We start from the raw sequence: 23,539 nt of genomic DNA on the forward strand, positions 1-23,539 counted from the left end.
CACTCAGACTTGTAAATAATGCTCTTTGCCTGGTCCTCTTTGTCTACTGCTTGAAAATATACAATCTTGTGTTGTGTTCCAGTAAGATCTCCCAAGCTAAGTAAGGTTAGTCAATAACTGGATGTGAGGTTTGCAAGTAACACACATGTGCTGGAGAAAGTGGCATTGTAGTTACAATAGAGGTCATGAGTTTGTACTGAACAGTTCTGGTGGTTAAGGGGCAGGATACTAGAGATGCGATATTCCAGGGGTTGCCAAACTTACTGACTCTCTGAGCCACATATGACAATCTTCAGAAGTTCGAGAGCTGAGGCGCGCCTACCAGGACTTAAGGCTGAAGCCCCAAGACTATCCTCCCTGCTGGGCAGAAGCCAGAGGCAATGTGTGAGGGGTACACATGGGGTGATGTGCCCTCCCATAGTTTTGCCAGGGTTTGCTGGCCCTGTTTGGTCACATGGTGCCACTGGGCCCCCTCCCTGCACAGCAGCTGCAGGAGCCGGCCTCTCCCCAAGGAGCTAAAGCAGAAGCCCCTCCCTGCAGCTCCCATCTGTTTGCCGCTGCCTCTCCATGTGGAGCTAACACCTGGGAGCTGCAGGGAGGGGGCACTGAGGGTAAGGGAGAGGCGTGCCTAGGGGGTATGACTCAAGCTGTTGGCGGGAGACGAATCTTTAAATTGTACCCTGCCCCCCCAACTCACAGCAGGCACCAGTCTATGGCAGAAGCCCTTAGCTCCACCGCCATGCTGCATGGCCGAAACCGCGAGCTCCCCTCTCCCAGTCTGGTAGGCAGAGAATGGGGGCTGTGGGAGGGAGCCGCACTTCAACTGTAAAAGAGCTGCATTTGGCTCACAAGCCGCAGTTTGGCCACCCTTGCCGTTTTCTGCGTGAGACATAAAGCAAGCTCTTGATACCTGCAGTCGTTAAAGATCCTTTGGCTTAATTAGTTATATATGTGTGTATATATACACATCTATATGGATGGATGTGTGTTACTAAATCTGTACTTGTGCTGTTGAGTAATTTGTTACTTATATAAGCCTCTCTTTAGGAAGTACATATAAAATAAACCTCAACATGAAAGAAAACTGAGTGACTTCAACCTAAAGCCAACTTCATCTTATTTTAGAAGCCCGAGGATATGTATCTCCACATAGTAGAGATCAGGATCAAGTCCATAGTCACATGTTAACTGCGTTTAAAATTAGAGTGGTTGGTTGAAAGGTTTTTTGGGGTCCTTAAAAGTTAGGAAACATATAAACACACATTTATCTACTCTGTAAGCAGTGCTAGCATTATATCTCCTGGTATACTTATTGGAGGTGAAGATTTCACTATTATGACCTTGACTTTTGTAGAGGTCAACATCAGGGTTTCTTGACCTTGGAGATAAATATTGACTGAAGTGAAAATAAATTATGTTTACCTGAAGGGGCAATAAATCTTTATATTGTTTACAAATAAAAGTGAAAAGTTTATGAGAACATAAATATTATCACCCTTGTAGTTTAAACTTTTGAGGTTTTTTTCCCCACGTATGGTACTAGAATTGTAGATTACTTTCAGAAGAAGGATGGCCCAAGTGGTTACATTGCTAGCCTGGGACTTGGGAGAGACACATTCAATTTCTTTAGCTGCCACAATTTTCCTGTGTGACCTTGGTCAAGTAGCTTAGTCTTTCCGTGCCTCAGTGTCCCATCTGTAAAATGGGGATAATAGCACTTTGCTACCTCACAGGGATGTTGTTAGTATAAATACATGAAAGACTGTGAGCTGCCCAGCTACTATAGTAATGAAGTACATAAAATTGATACCACTGTAGTTCACGTACATGGCACAATCTTATTGACTATAAATATGTCCAGTTTGTTTTTAAGAATAAAATATTGAATTAAAAAGTATATAGCAGCATTAATTGCTCTCTAACTTAGCAAAAGATAAAGCTAAATATAGAAGTTAGATGAGTATTGGCCATTTGAGAACTTGGCAAATTCATGGGAAAGATAGCACCAGTAACTTAGAGAGACAAGGTGGGTTAGCAAAAAGAAAAGGAGTACTTGTGGCACCTTAGAGACTAACAAATTTATTAGAGCATAAGCTTTCGTGAACTACAGCTCACTTCATCGGATGCATTTGGTGGAAAAAACGGAGGGGAGATTGATACACACACAGAGAACATGAAACAACTGTGTGTGTATATCAATCTCCCCTCTGTTTTTTCCACCAAATGCATCCGATGAAGTGAGCTGTAGCTCACGAAAGCTTATGCTCTAATAAATTTGTTAGTCTCTAAGGTGCCACAAGTACTCCTTTTCTTTTTGCGAATACAGACTAACACGGCTGCTACTCTGAAAGGTGGGTTAGGTAATAGTGCATATTGTAGGAGACCATTCAAAAAGGAGATACAGGCGAGTCTCATCTTACAGTGGGGTTATGTTCTGCAGAAAATCACTTACAGTCAAAATTACATTGAGTGTAATGGTGGGAAGAATCGCCCACACTACAGGTACAATATTTAAATTATTTTTCTTTTTTTTTGTTTGTTTTTTGTTTTTGCAAACCGCACAATGCTGAATTCGCGCATGTTAAATGCGTGTAAGATGAGACTCACCTGTAGTAGGTTACAGATTTTTGTAATGAGCCATAAATCAACAATCTGTAAACCACTGACCCTCTCTTTTTCTCTTATGACTGCAGAGGTGTTAATGGGCCACTCTACCTTGAATGGTCCCTTATACTATGTGCTAACTACTTATGCTGAACAATCTTTTCAATCTTGTATTTTGCTGTGAAGCTGGGATTACTTTTCCCAGACCTGAAGAAGAGCTCTGTGTAGCTTGAAAGGTTGTCTCTCTCACCAAGAGAAGCTGGTCCAATAAAAGATATTACCTCACCCACCTTATGTCTCTGATATCCTGAGACCAACAGGGCTACAACAACACGGCTTAGGACCAGTAACTGGCCTTTGACCTCAACTAAGACGAAGTGTAGGACTGAATTTTGAAACTTAGATTGTTCTCATCAAGTCAGCAGTCAGAAAAAGTTTCATGAGCAACATTTTAAATTAGTTTTTTCAGGGAAGGTCCATAATGAAGTCTCATTGACTAACATCCTGACTAGCTCATAAAGAACAGGAGTACTTGTGGCACCTTAGAGACTAACAAATTTATTTGAGCATAAGCTTTCGTGAGCTACACGAAAGCTTATGCTCAAATAAATTTGTTAGACTCTAAGGTGCCACAAGTACACCTTTTCTTCTTGCGAATACAGACTAACATGGTTGCTACTCTGAAACCTGACTAGTGCATGTGACTAGAACTCTGTTATAGCTTTGTAGCAGAGATTCCTGTTGTAGTTAAATATTACCAGGATTACTTGTGTGACCGTTATAAATAACTGTAAGTGGGAGAGGATAGGTACACGAGGTATATGTGGAACTGAAATTTTAATCAGTTTTTTTATATTGTCTAAGTAGTGAAAAACCATATGCAACAATGCATTATATTTTTATGTAGTATTCTTAATACACCATCTTGCTAAACACTTAATAGAGATGGTTAGTCATTAGCTGGAGAGAATAGAAAATTTACAAAACAAGATTTGAGGCAGAAACAGAGAGGAGGGGAAGAAAAGCATGAAACGAGTTAGTGGTTTTATTCCTGGACCTGGCAAGGTAGGCAGCAGGTTCAGTCTTAGGCACAATGTGGAGAGTCAAGGTAGATGCAGGGTAGAGAGCAGAGTAGATCAATGGATAACACACTGGACTCAGGAGACTGGATTCAATCACTGGCTCTTCCACTGACCTGCTGTGTGATCATGGGCAAGTAACTTCCTCAGTGAGCCTCTGCTTCTCATTTCACCATTCATCTCTCTTGTCTGTTTAGATTGTAAGCTGTTTGGAGCACTGTGTGTTTTAATCCCAGTTGGGGCTTCTACCTACTACTATAATATAAATAATAATAAGGTGTAAAAAAAAGTATATATTCTCCCAAATCAAAGCAATTTACAAGCTACAGACACATACACTCTCTACATGTTAAGGCATTCTTCGATGAAAAACAATTTGTTGCTTTCTGGAGAATTCTGCTAAAAATGTTTCTTGAATGCAGATCTTAGAGTATATAGCATCATTATAACTGATACTGTTTGCCTTCAAATGCTGTACAATAACTGGCTGCACTGATAGCAGAAGCAGGCTGATTGGTTTATTTGTCATTTTAAATGACTAGATGTTGCCATTGTAGTGGATCGGTATTGTTCTTGTTTTGGAACATGCATTGTGGTGAATGTCCAGTGACTTTTTGTTTCCTCCTTCATTAGATACACAGAATGAAAAGGAACGAGTGAAGAAGTATGGAACTTTTATTCAGAGCCTTCCACCAGTCAATAGGGCAACTTTGGCCGCTTTAATTGAACACCTTTACAGGTCAGTGTGTCAGCAGATCGACTCAGATTTCGCACCATAGTAGAGAATACTCAATAAGCATTTTCTACTTCACTGGCATGACTGAAATGTCATTAACACTTCATATATCAATAAGTACCATTCAGAGCTATTCAACTAGTTATGGCTAATTTTACTGATTCATAAATAGGATTAATAGGATTTGCGTTAATTTGTAATCTATAAAATGTATTTTTTATCACATTTTTATTTTAACAGTAGATACCAACACACTTTAAAGAACAGTCTTGCACTGGCAGGAAGCTGCAGATGTATAGTGAATTTTAAATGAGCCTATTAAGACCATCCTACCTGAATCTGTCATCCTCCAAAAGAGATGGGGCAGAACGACCTAGGGAGTTTAAAAGGATTTTTAAAAGCCCTTTCTCATAAGCTCCATCATGCATAGCAGTTCCTGAGAAGAGAAGGCTCCAAGGGAGAGTCTAATATGTATGATGGCTTTAAGAATTAATTTTCCTAGCTATGTTTCATTACTTTTTAATTTTGCAAGTGTAACAGCCCTTGGGAGAGTTTGAAACCATAGACTGAAGCACACAGCAAAACCCATATCTCTTTCTAAGACAGAGTAAGCTGTGAAGAGTGTATCAGAATTGTACCGCTTGGATGCTCCTGCACAAGTCAGGCTGAATTAAATGGATCAGTGTTAATTGTTGTTAAATAGTTTTTTGTTTTTGGGCGGGGGAGGAGGGGCACTGGTAGTATCAACTGAACACGTTCCACTAATGTTTGTCATAAACTAGCTGAACATCTGACATGGGAATTCTGGAATGTCTGCTTCAGTACAATATGCTGAGTTGAGGAATAAAGCTATAATGGGTTGTCCTTAAAAATTGTTATTTATACTGATAGAATAATTTAAGTCTTTAGTGATAATTCTTCATTCTTCTTCAAATGATGGTCCCTATTGTATTACATTGTGGGTTATGCAAGCGCACCATGCTCCCGCAGCTGGAGAATTTGAAAGCAGTGTCTGTTGGTCTGTGCATGTGCCCTGGATCACCTCGTGCCCATGATGGAGGGGATAAACGTTGGGGAAGACCAACTGCCTCTCCAGTTCCTTCTCACTGGCACCGCATGGTCTGGGTCAGATCTTTTAGTGTCCTCAGCTTTGGCTTTGTTCTACAAAATAAAACTGTTTTCAAACTAGATGATTCTTAACAGTTTTAATAGTTTTTACTGTTTAGTATTAAATTAGTTTCCCAGGGGGACCTTCCCGCTGTCTTGTTCCCTGTTTGGGATCTAGACTATGCCCAGGACTCCAGGCTTCAAACTCTGTGCCTCCTACCCATGATGCTTCTCGGTCAGCAATGACCACCAGTGCTGTTTGTACTTCCTAGGAGAATCTCTCATTGTGGTGCGGTGCAGTATCTGCTGATTGTTCCCCAGTTGTATCCGAAAAAGGAGGGAAGGGAACTTCATTTCCACAAATATCTCATGGGTAGGACCCAGGCAGGGGAACATCCCTTTACGTTGGCCTGATTCAGCAAGAAATGCACCTCCTGCTGCGAAGTCCGACGCTGGTGCAAGAGAATCTACCCTGACAGATCCCATGGCAGGGTCTGGTTGGAAAGCTAGGAAGCAGTCTCATAAGCAGGAGACTAAATCTTCCTATAAGTCCGCTTCAGAAGTCTAACTCAGCTGTAAACAAGCCCACTGGCTTGGCCCATGAGGATTTAATATGTTCTAAATCCCAGAGGTACAACAAGAAAGCCCATAAGCATTGGACTCCACTTTTACCAGAGTGTTTCATCAGTACCATCCTCCGTGGCTTCTTCGAAACCCCGGGATCCACCAGGACTGACCAAGACAGATCACTGCCAATTATGGATATGACCCTTCTCATAGGCTCTGGTGGCCTGGACAAGGAGAACCCATCTCACACCAGGGAGATCTGTATCTGTTGCCCACCCCACAGGACATTTTTGCTCTCCTAGATCCAAAATTTCCTTCTCCATTGGGCCCCTCCATTTCCAAGGAGATATCACCACCTCTGGAAGAATCAACTGCTGGAAGGAGCTTATCACCTAACCCATCTGAAGAGTACATCTCCCCTCCAATGGCACTGACAGTACCACCACTGGCATTGGAATCAGCCTTTTCCTCATCAGGAGATTTTGAGCCATCCAATGAACTGTTCTTCCCTTATCCTCGCTGTGTGTCCTCCACCATTCAAAAGACCCTCGCTGGCTTGGTACCAACCTCTGCCTCATCTAACTTTGAGCTTCTGCTACCCCATGCCATGGGGGCCCAGTGACCATCTATCAACCACTCCTTCTGGCCTACTTCTCCTACAGAGTCGATCCAATCTGTTAGGGAGACACCCCTTGCCTCCCCGCTAAGGGGATGCTCAGATCTGCTCCCAGACATGATAGAAGAGGAGGAACATTTCGCTCCTGATCTTGTGGTTCCACTGGAACCAGCAAGGCTCCCATCCGTCATCCCTGAATGAAGTGGTGACTTTTAGCCCCCCACTCTCCTGATGACTTCAGGCAGCTCCAGGACATTCTCTGCAGAGGTCCTGGAAAGTTTCAGATTTCTCTTGAAGAGATCCAAGACTACGAGCACAAACTCTTAGACATCTTGCATGCTTCTGGAACCAACAGAAAGCTCTCTCTGTTAATGAAGCATCCCCCATCTACTCCTGCTTACAAAGAGGGAAAACACCTGGATCTGCTTGGAAGAAAGGTCTTCTCACCATCCAGCCTCCAGTTCAGGATAGTCAATTACCAAGCATTACTGGCTTAATACAATTTCCTGAACTACACCAAGTTTGTGAAGTTTATTAACAGCCTTTCGGATCAAGACAGAGCTCTTTTTAAAGCTCTGATAGACAAGGGCAAACTGGTAGCCAGGAGCACCCTCCAATCTGTAGTCGATGCCGCTGATACCACCTTCAGAGCTATGCCATTGTTGTGCGCAAGGAGTCATGGATCCATGTGTCAGGTTCACTAGGGAGTTCCAGAATACCATTAAGTACCTCTCCCATGACTAAACGCAGCTCTTCAACCAGAAGACGGCTGAGTCCTTTCATATCCTAAAGGTTTCCAGGGTTACTCTCTGCTTGTTGTGGATATACATGCCTGTTGCTAAGAGAAATGTCACCGCCCACAGGTCAAATCTAGATATATTGTTCAGCAATTTTTCCATTGGAACACCTGTGAACCAATATATGAGAGACAGGGTTCAAAAGTCCCACTTCCCTTCACCCTTGGCAACAGTCTTGGCATCTCAATCTCAGTTCCTGGCTCAATGTTATTTTTGATGAGATCTCAAGAGTCACGAAACGCTAAGCCCAAAACCTCCCCGCCCCGCCCTGCCCCACACCATTTGGGGGTCAGCTGGAAGTCTTTTTCAACACCTGGGGTGTCATGACAGTGGACAAGTTGGTGCTGAATGTCATCCACTCTGGCTATTCAATATAGTTTGCAACCCTACCTTCTCCAGAAACCCCCTCCCCGCCCCCAAAGAAAACTCTCATGTGAGAGTATTCTCAAGAAGTGAACTCCTTATTGCAGCAAGGAGCAATAGAACCATGTCCCCCCTCAAGACCAAAGGAGAGGGTTTTACTCCATCTGCTTCCCGATATACGAAGAGCAGGGCAGTTGGAGTCCAGTCCTTGACCTCTGCCATCTCAACTGTTTGATTCACAAACCAAGATTGAGTCCCAGAGCAGCTGATTGGCCTGCTGGCCCTACTTATGACGGGAACAGGAAGCTGTCTAAAAAAAACTGGGATCCACCTTGTCCCTCTTGCTTGTTCTCCTGCCCGCCCTCCCTCCCGCCAACCCCCCAGGCTTGACTTCCTGGCATCCTGATCCTGGTTTAGCTCCGGAACTCTGACTTGTGGTTCTGATCTATAGTCTGGCTCTGGTTTCTGACCTTCCAGGATCCTGGCCCAGCTGAACTCCTGATGGTGGACTCCAGCTCCAACCACTAGGTCTGGCTGCCCATGACCCAGCCCTGACAACAAGAATGTAACTGCCCAAGGGTAGGTTCTAGACCATGAACAATATCGTGGCTCATGTGTCAAGCAACTCTTGAGTACCAGTCAAAACATCTCTCCTAGGTCATATGGTCTCATGCACCTACGTCACCCTGTTTGCAAGACTCCACCTTCATTGCCTTCAGACTTGGCTGCAATCCCTATGCTCCCCAAGCCATCATTCCATGAACCTCATGGTGACAGTTCCAGCCAAGATAGTGTCTTCCCCTGCTGTGGTAGACAAATCCTCTTCAGATAAGCACTAGTGCCCTTTTCTCCTTTCCTTTCCAGACAGGAACATTATTACAGACGCAACCCTATTTGGTTCCGTGGTCCACGTGAACAGCCACCCAGCATGAGGTGCCTGGACATCTTGAGAGTCCAGGATGCACGACAGTACCCTGGAGTTGTGAGCAGTCTGGAAGGCATTCAAGTCCTTTCTTCCATTTATCCACGCTCACCATCTCCTTATAATGTCAATGTTACGACTGTCTTCTACATCAACAAGCAGTGGAGACTGAGATCTGCCTTGCTGTGTGCGGAAGCAGTCAGCCTCTGGAACTGGTGTATCAGCAATCAAATCGCCCTATCGGCAGCCTACCTTCTGGGGAAACAAAATGTGCTTGCACATTCCCTCAGCAGACATTTTACAGTCAACCAAGAGTAGGAGATCCATGATTTGATTCAATATTTTCACTCTATGGGGACCCCAACCAGGAATCTGTTCACCGCTTTCTAGCAAACAGGAAGTGCATCATGTATTGCACCAGAAGAGCCCTAGGGTGATGCTCTGCTTCTTCCAGTTCAACTATGCCTTCCCTCCACCACCACTTCAGCCACAAGTTCTACACAAAATCCAGCATGACGGAGTGAGAGTCATCCTGATCACCCCCTTCTGGCCAGACAGTTCTTGTTTCCCAACTTCCTATTCATGTCATCCTGACCACCAATTATCCTCCCAACATTCTATAAGCTCCTCGTAGAATGGCAAGATCAAGCACCTTGAATCAAGCACCTTAGGACTTGGTATTTGGATGGGCGTTATCCTTAAAATGTTCATGTTCCACAGCCATACCAGACATCCTCTCTAAAAGTAGAAAGGATTCTACAAAAAATGTTACCTATCTAAGTGGAAGAGTTTCTCTTCCTGGGCACACTGAAGAGGCATTCTCCCAGAGACTAAAGATATTGCTTTCATCTTGGACTATATCCTCTCTTTTTGAAGACAACAGGTTTGTCCATGAGCTCCTTGCGAGTCCACTTGGCAGTGATCAGCGCATACCATCCACATCTCTTTCTCACGGCTACTCGGTTGTCACACATCCACTGACCAATAGATTCTGAAAATGCCTAATAAGAATCTTCCCACCTATTCAGAAGTCTGTTCCCCAGTGGGACTAAACCTTGTTTTCTCAGTACTCACAAGGGTGGTGGCGGGTTTTTTGTTTGTTTGTTTTTTGAGCCTTTAGTTATTTAGTCCATGTCCATCCTTTTCATGAAGGTTGCTTTCCTTGTGGCCATCACCTCAGTGGGAAGGGTTGGCCAACTTGGAGAGATGATGGCCTATCCTCCGTATGCTGCATTCTATAGGAATAAGGTTTCTTTGCATCTACACCCCAAATTCACCCCTAAAGCATCTTTGGAATTTCACCTTAAACAAAACATTCACTTACCTGTGTTCTCCCCAAAACTGCACACATCCACAGAGGAGCGAAGGCTCCACTCCCTCAGTGTTCAGCGGGCCTTGGATTTTTACCCACAGAGAACAAAACAAATCAGGAAATCCCTAAGACTGTTTGTCGCTATAGCGACTGAGTCAGAGGGCACATCCTCTCCACCAAGAGAGTCTCCAAATGGCCTTTGGCTGCATTCTACTCTATCTTTGGAGCCTTCCCCCCACTCTCCATGAGTTCAGAACTCATTCCACCAGAGCACAAGCAACAACTATGGCATCTCTTCAGGAGGTAACCCTCCTCGAAATCTGTAAAGCGGCCACATAATGCTCCATTCACAGATTTGCAAGACGACATGTCCTGGTGCAGGACTTTTCTGTTGATGCCTCCATTAGTATGGCAGTACTCTGCTTAGCCCCATCATCTACATCCTCCTCCTACTTAAGTATTGCTTATCAGTCACCCACACTGGAATACAACAGGGACATCACTCGAAGAAGAGGAGATTACTTAGCAGTAATTGCGGATTCTTAGAGATGTGTGGTCCCTATCTATATTCCATTACCCACCTTCCTTTCCTTCTGCTTCAGATCTTATCTGATTCATGGTAGAGAAAAAGCTGGAGAGGTGGTTGGTCCACCTCACCCTTTACTCCCTTAGTTGGAGGCATGAGATGAGCTAGGGCACATGCATGAACCAATGGACACTGCTTTCAGATTCTTCGGCTCTGGGTGCATGTTTAGCATGCATAACCCACATTTGAGTACATATAGCAACCACACATCTCGAAGAACCTCCAGTTACAGGTAAGTAAACTCCTCTTCCAAGTATAGAAAATGCAGGAAATAAGCTTAAAATCAGTAAACTATAAGTTTTTAAGGTGCCCATGTAACCCACACATCTTCTGGGTGCGGTGCTCTGTCCCCTCTAGTCGCACCAAGACCACTTAGAAATTAATGAGTCTGCTACAGCCTTAGCTAAGAGCCATGTGGCTCATGCAGTAGAGATTTATGCATTTAGTTGCAGAGGTCCCAGATTTGATCCTGCCCGCCGATGACCGGGGCCTATTGGTGTTACTCACTTTAAGCAGACATAGAAAAAGTTAGCAGCTAGTGCCCTGATATGGTTGTTTTTTAAAGAATCATGTAGAGCATAACGTGCTTAAGCATGTATATGCACGTATAGCAGTGACTCTGGAAAAGATTTGGCGATTGTGGTGGAAACATAATCAGCTGAACACAAGCTCCCAATGTGATGCAGTGGCCAAAAGGTCGGGATGGGTTCTCCATCACTGACAATTCTTAAATCAAGATTGGATGTTTTTCTAAAAGTGATGCTCTAGGAATTAGTTTGGGGAAGTTCTGTGACCTGTGTTATACAGGAGTGTTCTAAATAGATTTATTTTCCTTCAAACAGGGTGCAAAAATGTTCAGAAATCAATCATATGAACCCTCACAATCTAGCCATGGTGTTTTCATCATGCTTATTTCAAACTAAAGGGCATACCACCGAAGAAGTGAATATAATTGAAGATCTAATTGAAAATTACGTACAACTCTTTGATGTAAGTATCTTGCATAATGTAGTGACCTAAGTGCTCTTGTAGTAGAATTTTGTAAAATGTGTGAAAATCTCTATGCATTTCATGATCTTGCACAATGATGTTGTCTTCACAGATGTTTTTTGTGCAATGTTGGTTACACTGCTTCACAGCATGTAGGATTCTCTGATGCTTTAGCTCTGAGGCCTTTGCTTTTTAAACATTAATTCTGAACTAGTCTAGACTGAAGAGAAAAAGCTGTGTTTTATAGAGTTGCTGTGAATCAGTCTTTTCCAAATGAGTGCACGCAACTCTTCTGACTGGCATGAAGATGGCATAGTTTTTAACGAGTTCCAAGATTGTGATCTTTGAAAGTGGTATGTTTGTTCACCTGTTATGCTTCTTGTGTTGCAGCTAAGGTATGATAGTGTATTCCCAGACTTTTGACTCAGCTAATGATGAGCACTTCAGAGCGATACTGTTTTCTTCCAAAGCTTTTTGCAGAAGCACTGAATCCAGCTGAATTTATTCATTACTAGTAACTAATCTTTGTGACCCATTTATGCAGCATTCTTCATTTTTATCTGGGGTCACAGAGGAAATGTGTTGATATTATAAACAGCTCAGTGGTATGATGGATTTTATGGAACAATCCTCTCTTTAGATTTACATTCGATAAAAATTAGTGCCTCCTGTTTGATACTGGGAAAAATCTCTCAATCAGATAAAAAACACGTAAGTGTAATCACTCCTAAGGGTATAACGACCCTACTTGATGATCTTAGTGTTGTTAGCCATCATAAAGAATCTACTAAGGATGATGAAGTGTTATGTTAGTTTCTTTCTAACTTACCGAAATATCTATTTTTAACAGATAAATGAAGATCAGGTCAAACAAATGGATACAGAGAACAGCTTTATTACCAAGTGGAAAGACACTCAAGTAAGTGATGAAAATCAATTGATTTAGGAATATTTGGGGAATATTTTGTTGTCATGTAGCAGATTTATATTTATATGTATATTTCTTTATGCTGATTTGCATAATGTATTTTGGGAATATTTTGTTGTCATGTAGCAGATTTATATTTATATTTCTTTATGCTGATTTGCATAATGTACCATTTTGAAAAGAGACGTAAAACAGCGAAGTGAAACAACTTGTCTATGAAGTGTTGTTCCCATGAAATTATGATCTAACACATAATGGGACTATATTTTACCTATATGTCTCACTCAGATTTCAACTTTAGATATATTTAGTTCCATATGTTTTATAAACCGTAGGGAGTAATGATCGGCATTGTTAGGAAAACATTTTGAGCTCCTGTCTTTAGGATAGAATTCTCTGTATGTATTGGAGTTATAAAACAGGCTTATCAATAGATAATGGCATGGTGTGAGCTTGGGCACCTCTGATGATCTTAGTGTTCAAACAGAACACACAAAAAAGAGGCCATTTTCAATGCAGGGAGGCATCAAACCATAATGTTTATTTTAAAAAAAAAACAAACCCACTTTGAATTGCTCTGTGAAGTTATTCGAAAGCTGTTGTATGTTATACTCTCTGCAAGAAGAACTGTTAAGTGAGTAGCTCCATGCTTCATTAACTAAAGTTTGAGTAGTGTTCATGTGTGGTCCCAGTTAGAGCACATGGCAGTGATTCTAAGACAGGAGCTGAACCTTGGGAAGCTGTTGATCAGGTGGGCACTGAATTAACCAGGACAAAAGGAAACCTATGGAACTTGTAATCTATGTAAGAGACCTGAAATAAGGTTGGGGAGAAGCCCTGGGAAGTTTAGGAATTTAGTAGGGCTACAAAAGTTAACGTGAGGGAGAAGCATCAAACTATGAGTCAATATTAGTGGCTGCCCTTCTTGGTTATGCATGTGGTGTAACACATTGTAAATCTCAAAGTACCTTAATTCATCAGTAAAAGTAAATTTGTTATGGTGCTCATGAAAGTCGCATGTTCCACAATTTTCTGTATTTCTGCTGAGCTGTATTATTGTCTGCTCCCCTTCCGCCATGGATGTCAAATTTCATTGCCCTGGAGAAAGGTGCTGTCGTCTGGCCTTTGGTGGATGTCCATGTGTGAAAACTTGAATGCCTTTCTCTTGGGGGGGGGAGGGGTGAGAGAGAGAGAGAATTCTGCCTCGTTTGAAGATTGTGTTGCCACTGGCCTCATTCATGCAATGTGTGCACCTGTCTTTCCAGTGCAAAGGGCTAAATATAATACCACCACATGCCTCCTGAACGCAAGGGACTGAAATTTACATTAAAAAAGAAATACAGCAATGTCTGATGTCTATTGCTTTTGAGTGGTGATGCTATTGAGAGAAGACTTTTGCTGGGAGGAATGAAGTGCCTAAGATCTAGGCACATAGAAAATTGGAGGAAAGATAATTTTTCTACCTTCTAACTGTGTCATTTCCTGAGACTAGCACCAAGAAATACCTGCAATGAACAGTCCCTTTCATAGGATTTCATCCCCATAGAAAGTCATGGGGGAAGTTCCAGTGGCTATGGTGCTATTTGTAGTTTCTCTTGGTATCACTACTGGTACAGCCACTGAAGCTAAGAGTATAAATGAGAGAAGTGCCTGGGGAGTGAAGATTCCACTGCTTCCTCCATGTGTTTGGAGTTGGTGGAAAAGGGAAATAGAAGGTGTTGGGCACAGGTGCCTAATTTGGGAGCTCTGATTGCTGATAGCTGAGTGCATTCAGCCAAAACTACAGTTCTGGACAGAGAGGAATGCTAGGAAGAGGCAGACTGTGATGTTCCATGTTTTTGTGGAAATGGCACTCTCCTTAGGAATTGGTTCTTGTTCTGAAAGCTATTTTCAAAAGGAAAGAGGCTAGAGACTTGCTTTCTCATTTTTAAAATTGAAGTTTAAGGTTCCTGCAGTCATTTGGGGGTCATTTAAAAAAATCCATTATGATGTACCTAATTTTTCCACAGTAAAACCAAAGTGGGACAGACCCTCATGGCTGATTGACCAGTTTAGGTGGGGACTTCAGTAGTTGCCAGGAAGAAGAGTTGTGAGAAGTCTGAGTTGTGTTTCTGACCATTTGTTTTCACTTTGCTTGCAACAAATTCTGCTCTATTCATAATCAGACTTCATATGTGATTGTTCCACCCACTACATTTTATAGCCCCTGGCTTGAGTCTCATCAACCTATCAATAGCTGAGTTTAAATTCTTCCAACAAAAAGCACTTTCATTTCAACTTTAACACAAACAAATAAACAAACATTCAACCAGAAATTTCCAGCTCGCAGCTGAAGAGTGATGATTTGGGGTGTAATGTGATATTTAGACTTTTGAAAGTAGTAGCGACAATGCTTCCATTTAATTATGTATTCAACTGTCAAATTCTCTTCCTTTTTATTTATTTTAAAGAATATTTGAGTCACTATTCATATTTGCATGAAATTTCATAGTTTCTATGTATGTATGTGTTGAGATTCTGGGAAATAACTTACAGTAACGTATACAAAAACTAGCTGTTTTTAAAGAAATGCACTTCTAGAACTGTCATATTCTATTTTTAAATTCAAACACAGTATTAATTTCCAAGGTTTTATATAAAAATAAGGGAAGCTACTGCCTAGAGATTGTATTTACTTTAGTCTAAGGAAATAAATGAATTTTTTTATGCATTATGCATTTAAATTAATCTGTCCAGATGTCATTTTTAAAATATGTTTTTCCTTCAATTACTCCTTTTAATGGAAAAAGACCTCCAAAAAAGTGCTAATGGTGAGTTATAAAAATTGTCAAATCTTCATGAGGCCGCACCTGGGGTAAAATGTCTGGCCGTTGATATTTCTGTAGATATTGTCACATTGCTGTTTTATATTCAGTGTACCTGTAGATGTATCCTGTCTCTCAGGAAATGCATGTCATCTTTCTGCAGTACCATCTCAGAGAATTCCTGATGTACTGTACAGCTTCAACACATCTGTGATTTCATCTTTACTCTATCTAGCTCTGCTTTGAACTGTACTTTGTGCAGCATTCTTGTATGTATTTGCTTACCCCAAAGAGAAACCGTTTTGGAACGTAGACTTTGTTCTCAGTTCTAAGTAAAAAAAATCTGCTTTTCAGGAAGTACTTATTTCAGTTTCCCCTTCCACAAACAAATGGAGAAATGTATCAACAATATCTGTGTGTTGGCAAATCTCACTCTGGAAAGAAATAGATTTTTTTTCCTGTATAGGTTCTTACAGTAAATTACTCCTTTTCCCTTTCTCCAGAAAGTATTTTATTATGCAAGTCAGGGCAGGTAGAATTTTGAATCCTCTTATTCACTGCTTATAGGTGAAATGGATGACCACTATAAATTGTTTTATGGCTTTATCATTTAATATAGTGTCCTTGGACTATTGTAGTTTTGAATGGCTTAATGGCATATATTGTACAAAATGTGATTCTTTTCTCAGAGATTTGCAAGCAGTACAGATGATCCTAGCTTAAAGCTGTTGTTGCTGTTTTAGTTCTTCTCTCGATTTCTAGGAAAACAAAGTGTAACATTTCATAGAACTACTTTGGCCATTGGGGAAATAATATTTGGTATGCAGGTTTTCACTATCCAATGTAAAAAATATTAATGGAGCTGCAGTGTTTAATTAAGTCACTGTTAACATTATGTACACAAAACTCTAATGTACTGAGTTTGAGTCACAAAAACAACACTATAGGTTGGTTTTCTAAGTAATAATCACTGAGTGGAAAGTCATTTCATACCAGTGACTGGCTGGGAAAGCCAACAGACCTTAACTCAGGTAGTCATTAACAGTTTGGAAGTGCTTGCTGCAGGGGTGGCTGTTTTTGTTAACTTTATAAAAATGTAAAGGAAAAATAATTACCTTTTCAACGGTTGAGAAGATAAAGTTGAACTGCATATTGCCATGGATACAGTGTTCTTTTTACTGTACCAGTCTTTTCCTTGCAGTTAAAGACCTGTGTGATAGATAACAGGAAAGTAGAATGACGTTGTCTCTGTGCTACAGGATTATAAAGATGACTCACATGCAATATTTAGCAGACTGAGAATTTGACTGGTAGAGAGGTTCTTAAACAAAAGTGGGGCTAATAACCCTATTCTCCAGAACAGTCAAACTCATCACCATAGAAATCTCTTTCAAAACTTTCTCCAATCTCATTTATATTTTCTAAAAATAACTATTCATAGAGGAGAAACTACTTAAAATATAATACATGGTATATTTATTATTCATAGTTAATGGACACTGAACTGCTACAACTTTTTTTATTTTGGTTAAAATTATCGTACAAAGTAAGGCCTGATCCTACCTGTGACGGGTCTGGCACCACAGTGCCCCTTTGTGGTAGTGGTGGATGGAGTGTCAGGCCTCACCACTTTTAAGTTCCCATGCCCGTCCCTTTCAGGGCGTCCTGATGTGGCCCAATGGCCGGTTTCCCCGTGCTCACCCCTTGGTTGGGGTAGCAGGCCCTAATGGTCAAAGTCCATGTGTCGCGCCCCGAGTATCAGGGCAGTGTGGCCCAATGGCCAGAGTCCATATAATTCACTCCGCGTATCAGGGCAGTGTGGCCCAGTGGCCAAAGTCCATAGCTTTCCCCTTCTCAGGCAGGGAAGCGTATCCCAAAGGCCGGAGTGGTAGGGGGACCCGGGCCTGCCCTCTCCACCGGGTCCCGACCCAGGGCTCGCCTGTTGGCGGGGTTCCCCCTCGCGCTTAGCTCAGCGGGGATCCACCCGCAACACACCGAGCATCAGTGCAGCTTTAATGCTGCTTGTCTCTAAAGTTCCCCATGGTCACTTCCTACCCTCAACATCGTGTTCTCCACTCTGGGGGGGTCCTCCGGTCCATCCCCTCCTGTCGAGACCTCTATCTGGGACGCCGGGTGTGTCCCAGCTTGGCTGGCCCCTGGATCCTGGAGCCTTGGCTGTCCCTCCTCAGGAGCTGGCCGTGTGCCTCCTCCTCTGGTGGTCAGCCCAGACTGAGCAGCTTTGCAGGCTTTTATACCTAGTCTCCAGTTGGAGCATGCCCAGCAGGGCTTCCGGAATGGGGATTCCTCTGCCAGGAAGGAAGGGTTAACCCCTGCGGTACCAGTGCGGGGCCACTCTGCCCTGTCACCGTATTTATGTGGAAGTTTAACTTCAGCAGAGAAGTACACAGTCTCTAATTTTGTATCTCACCTGCATGAAGTTGAGCATCCCCACTTGAAAATACTCTGTCCTCTCTTTCTTTATAAAACATAGACTGCAAATGCTCACTAATGGCTGATTTTACATTTTATTGCTTCATTTTGAAAGCTTGACTGAACATTTTTTTTTTAAAGATCAGATTAAAAAGTTCTGAAAATGTGTGTGTCCCAGGAGTTAATTTGGGTTTGAGTTTGGAGTTGTTCTGAGCAGGAAAATCTTCTAAAATAATGTGTTCCTGCCCTTTCTCCTTTACCAGTGCTGTCCTTACGTTTGGTTTTAGTAAGGCAGGAAATAACCTGATGCCATGTTAAAATGTCAGGAGTGCTCTTATCTCAGTTTCATTTGAAGTCCCTCTGATATTGTTCCCAAGACTTTGATGGCCATATGTGGCAAATGGGTTGTCAAAATTAATCCATTTTCCCTTCTGAATTAGGATTAGTCTCTGTGGCCAAGCAGCAATTGAGTCCTGTGGAACTTCTGTACGTCAGCAACTGAAAACAGTAATTTTTGCTGGATCAGATGCTTCTAATGTATTACTGTGATGTGTCAGCTTTTAAAGTGAACCTTTTTGAAACATGATATATGTAAGCCATGCATATGTAAATACTTTCATGTATTCATGCACTCCTCTGAGAGCTGTTTTGTGCATGCACGGGGGACAAGGTATATAGACTGCATCCTCTCCGTGGAATGTGCTGCCTGCCTAAAGCACAGTGGCTCCAGAAACTTTCTCTAGAGTACTGTACTTCTATCCTACTGCTAGATATTCTAAGTGGGATTTTCAAAAGCACTCAGCACTGGCCTAACTACTTCTCACAGTCAACCTGTGGAACTCATTGCCAGAGGATGTTGTGAAAGCCAAAACTATTATAATGGGGTTCAAAAAAGAATTAGATAAATTCATGGAGGATAGATCCATCCATCAATGGCTATAGCCAAGACTGTCAGGGATGCAACACCGTGTTCTGGGTGTCCCTAATCTGACTGCCAGAAGCTAGGAGAGGATGACAGGGGATCACTCAATGATTGCCTGTTCTGTTCATTCCCTCTGAAGCATCTGGCACTGGCCACTGGCAGAAGACAGGATAATGGGCTAGATGGACCATTGGTCTGATCCAGTAAGGTGGTTTTGTTCTATTGAAATTAGTGGGTATTACCATGGACTTCAATGGGAATGCAGTTTAGGCCAATACTGAGTGCTTTTAAAAAGCCCAACCTTCTTCTTTGGTATTATGAACGTGACTTGCAGCTGGCTGCCAACTGACACACTGCATAAGGTTCACGGTCGTCTAGTTCTTTGAAATTGTGGCTACATCTAAACTTTGGGCCAGGGCCATGTGTGATTCTCATCTCATGTAGACACACGTGCACTGGCTCTCCTAGAGCTAGCATGCTACGAATAGTAATGTAGCCACGGTAGCAGCAAACAGCAGCATGGATTAGCTGCCCTCCATACATAACCATGGGTAGAACCCTGCTTGGATACAAAAATACGGAGCCTCATCTGATCTGCATCCACAAGAATCAACTTGTATCTGACTCACAATCTGCACTCTGTATTTTATCTGCATCCACACCACATCTGCAGCAGCAGCATCTGTGTGCGTGCGTGTGTACTGTATATAGGATCTCAAAGGCAGGGGAAGCAGCTGTCTGCAGCTCATAGCCTATGTGGCTGCTTCCCTGCCTTTGAGACCCTATACACCCTCTTTCTCCCCTGAACCCTCCCCCCATACAGAGAAAGGGGATGTGATAAATCAAGCCAGGCAGCAAAATCCCTCGTGCTCCTATCACCACTGTTTAAGCAGCCAAGCAATTTAGGAAAACTCTCCCAACTTTGTTGCTGTATCAGGTCAGTTGGAGAAGAAGGCTTTTGCAAAGTGAGTCAGTAGCCTATGTTTCCACAGCTATACTACTATTTGCAGTGCATTAGCTCTATGAGAACTCATATGTCTATGCAAGCTGGGAATCACACTCCAAGTGTGGGTGTAGCCTGAATGAGAATCTTATTTCAATTAAGGTCTGAGTGTCAAAACACTGCTCTCTGAAAATATAGTTGCTGTTCCATCATAATACATGTATGTAGGAGATAGCTCAGGGGGAGTAAATAATGCAGGCACTTAAAATGAAACAAACTTCAAGGGGAGGTAAGACCTATAGAGTTTTCTCTATGCTGCTTCAAGGTTCCTTCCCCACTCTGAACTCTAGGGTACAGATGTGGGGATCTCCATGAAAGACCCCCTAAGCTTATTCTTACCAGCATAGGTTAAAAACTTCCCCACAATACAAACTTTGCTTGTCCTTGAACCGTATGCTGCCACCACCAAGCGATTTAAACAAAGAACAGGGAAAGAGACTACTTGAAGATGTCTTCCCCCAAACCCTACACCCCCTTTCCTGGGGAAGGCTTGATGATAATCCTCACCAATTGGTACAGGTGAACACAGACCCAAACCCTTGGATCTTAAGAACAATGAAAAAGCAATCAGGTTCCTAAAAGAAGAATTTTAATTAAAGAAAAGGTAAAAGAATCACTTCTGTAAAATCAGGATGGTAAATACCTTACAGGGTAATCAGATTCAAAACATAAAGAATCCCTCTAGGCAAAAACCTTAAATTACAAAAGGACACAAAAACAGGAATATACATTCACTCCAGCACAGCTTATTTTACCAGCCATTAAACAAAAGAAAATCTAACGCATTTTCTAGCTAGATTACTTACTAACTTAACAGGAGTTGGAAGGCTTGCGTTTCTGATCTGTTCCCTGCAAAAGCATCACACAGACAGACCAACCCTTTGTCGTTGTCCCCCTCCCCCACCTCCAGAAAGCATCTTGTCCCCTCATTGGTCATTTTGGGTCAGGTGCCAGCGAGGTTACCTTAGCTTCTTAACCCTTTACAGGTGAAAGGGTTTTGCCTCTGGCCAGGAGGGATTTTATAGCACTGTATACAGAAAGGTGGTTACCCTTCCCTTTATATTTATGACAGCTGCTGATATAGAAAACTGTATGGAAAAGCTAATGTGCCCAGATTTCTTTTGTAACCCAAAAAAGGTCTCATGTCTGAAATGTCACTTGATGATCTCGTTTTCCATTACAGTTCATTAACCACTCTTTGTGTTCTGTCTGCCAAACTATTTTGCCAGCTATTTGTACATTTTGCCAGCTATTTGTAATTTGCAGCACATTTCTTTTATGTACAGTTTTTTACATAAGCCCAGTAGAAATCAAATTTCAACTTCATTCTTTCTTGCAATCCTATTTCGTAATATCTAAAAAGCAAACTTTATCAGGAAATAAGATTTTCAGAGTCTGTGCCACTGTAATTAAGAAGCTTTCTTCAAAGTAGCTTCATAATGTTTTTCCTCACAAATGCTTCCATTCGTTTTCTATTCTCAGAAGCTAAACTAACATCAAAGTCACAATTTCTCCATTATGTCAATGTTCGTAGAAATTGAGTGATGCAGTGTATTTACTTTTCAGTCTCTGTAAACTAATCAAAATATTTTTTCATAGCTTCCCTTGCTACCTCATTATTCTACTCAATAGCCTATTATATACACTCTGAAGTTTGAATCTGTTCGCCCTGTTCAGCCTTCTCAGGTTTTAAGCCACATATCTTCATGTAAGTGTGTGTTGTATAGCATGATTGTGTGTCTGTGTCTCAGAATTGTGACCCAAATTATTGTACTTACCAGCAGGGGGTTGGACTAGATGATCTCCTGAGGTCCCTTCCAACTCAGATATTCTATGATTCTACTTGGATGCTAGTCTTGATATTGGATCAAATATGAAAGGTCCAGTTTTTTTCAAATTAACTATTAACCTCCCCCTTTCCCCACACGCTTTTCATTCTCTTTCATATTATATCTTCCCTGAACCCCTGCTACTGTATACACAATCACAGAATTTCATTTTCTCTAGTGCAACAAATTATGCCCCTTTAAATTGGCATATGACTATCTTCTTAAGAGTGTAGGTTCTGCACATAGCCTCAGTACTTAAATCACTTGATATTTTCTCTTTGGAACAATAAAATGTGTCGTCCACTATGTAGATGGCTTTATGGTTGTGAATGAGCAAGTCGGATTCCAGTGGAAAATTCTCTATCTGTTCATTTAAAAAACAAAGAAGTTTGGAGTTTTTATATATTCCACTTGGTCATCATTAAATTCTGTTTTCACCTTACTTCCATAATCACCAAGTCCTTAGTACAGGTTTGAGTTACCAGAATGTTACAATTTGTATTTCTGGACATATGGACTAATATGTAGTCAACATAAATTCAGTTTGTTTAATCTTATAATAAAAAATCTACATATTAGCACAATATTTGCCAGACCACTGATCCATTAAACCTAGTGTCGGCCAATATCTGATGTCTAGATGGGAGTGAAAAAAAATAGCCAACTGCCTGAAGCTTCACGGAGAGTGTAAATTTGTGGGGGGGGGAATCCTTGTTTTATTTCTGATCAAAAGCCAATGGTTTGATTATACTTAGTGTGCACAACCGCAAATGCTCTTAATGATCATAGTCGGGGTTTTTTTTTTTTTAAGATCTTAATTTTATCTTAAAACTTTGAGTTTTGGAACAGTGAATTCCACAAAATGGTTACACGTTCCATGTAGAAATATTTCCTTTAGTTTTTCTGTATGTTTGCCTGTCATTATTTTCACTGAGTGACCTTTTGTTCATTTTGTCAACATGACCACTTACTAAAGTCATCCATATTCTAAAATATATCCCCATAATACAACATAAGTACCATTAAAATAGACTTTTACTGAACACTTTACCGTTATCAGGAATTTGCAGTATTAACTATACTTTCCATTGCAAACAGCACAAACACTTCAGTTAATGTAACTCCTGAAAGTGATAAATATCCTATTTTTATTGGTGTCCACTGTAAATAGAAATTTTTATTATAGTATTCTTTCATGAAATAATTAACAAAGCAAAAAAGTGTGTGCGCGCTAGGGAGGATTGAACTTTAAATGTTGTTTTTAAACTATTTTAGTTATTTTAGTTAAACTATTTCTAATTAATTGTTGCCTTGTTTCATATTAAAGTTGGTCCCTCATTCCCCCCACCACCACACCCAAAATCCAAACAATTATCTTTCTCATATAAAGAGCTATATAGTCTCCTCCTTCCTGTGAGGGGAAGCAAATGAACGATGAACTAAGTTGTAAGGAAAAAAGAATCACACAGAAGTGTTATAGCAGCATGTATGCTACGTCTTCTCCAAAGCCCATACAAGTTCTTCTTCAGCAGTAATTTGTGATGTAGACAGCAAAGTACAATGCTGGAGAGCAAATGCTCCAGGCAGCCTAATATCCTAAGAAAACAACCTTGAAGCTGCAGATGGGCCATCATTAACTTCCCACTGCCATATTAAGGCAGAGAAGTTTAATTTCAGTTCCATTGACTTTGCCAGGAATCATGCTCAGGAACATCAGTTGTTCTGCAGGTGCAGCAGCAGGGGACCATATGACAATATGAGCTGGCTGTGCTGCCAGGGTGAGTTACATTAACTCCTGTCTGGTTTGTGGTTGTGGATGAAGAGTTTAAAATCTCTGAGAAATAGAACTTTTGCCATGCAAAGGGCATTAGGAGCTTAATTGCACGAACTCTCCCTACCCCAATTTGTTCTTTTATCATAGTTGTGAAATGGGTTTATGTTGGT

At 41.5% G+C, this 23,539-nt stretch overlaps 1 protein-coding gene across 7 annotated transcripts in view; it reads left to right on the forward strand.

Moving 5' to 3' along the window:
- The window catches only part of ARAP2 (ArfGAP with RhoGAP domain, ankyrin repeat and PH domain 2), a 194,189-nt gene that overhangs the window by 131,397 nt on the left and 39,253 nt on the right, over window positions 1-23,539 (forward strand). For all 7 annotated transcript variants that reach the window (XR_006281136.1, XR_006281135.1, XM_038400790.2 and 4 more), the window contains exons 22-24: window positions 4,317-4,422; window positions 11,532-11,679; window positions 12,530-12,598. Coding sequence is in view for 5 of the 7 variants with exons in the window: in XM_038400790.2 (XP_038256718.1) it covers window positions 4,317-4,422; window positions 11,532-11,679; window positions 12,530-12,598 (323 nt within the window). In the remaining 2 variants the exon portion in view is untranslated. The remainder of the gene's footprint in view (window positions 1-4,316; window positions 4,423-11,531; window positions 11,680-12,529; window positions 12,599-23,539) is intronic.

This window comes from Dermochelys coriacea, chromosome 4, assembly GCF_009764565.3.
Source record: "Dermochelys coriacea isolate rDerCor1 chromosome 4, rDerCor1.pri.v4, whole genome shotgun sequence".
NCBI lineage: Eukaryota > Metazoa > Chordata > Testudines > Dermochelyidae > Dermochelys > Dermochelys coriacea.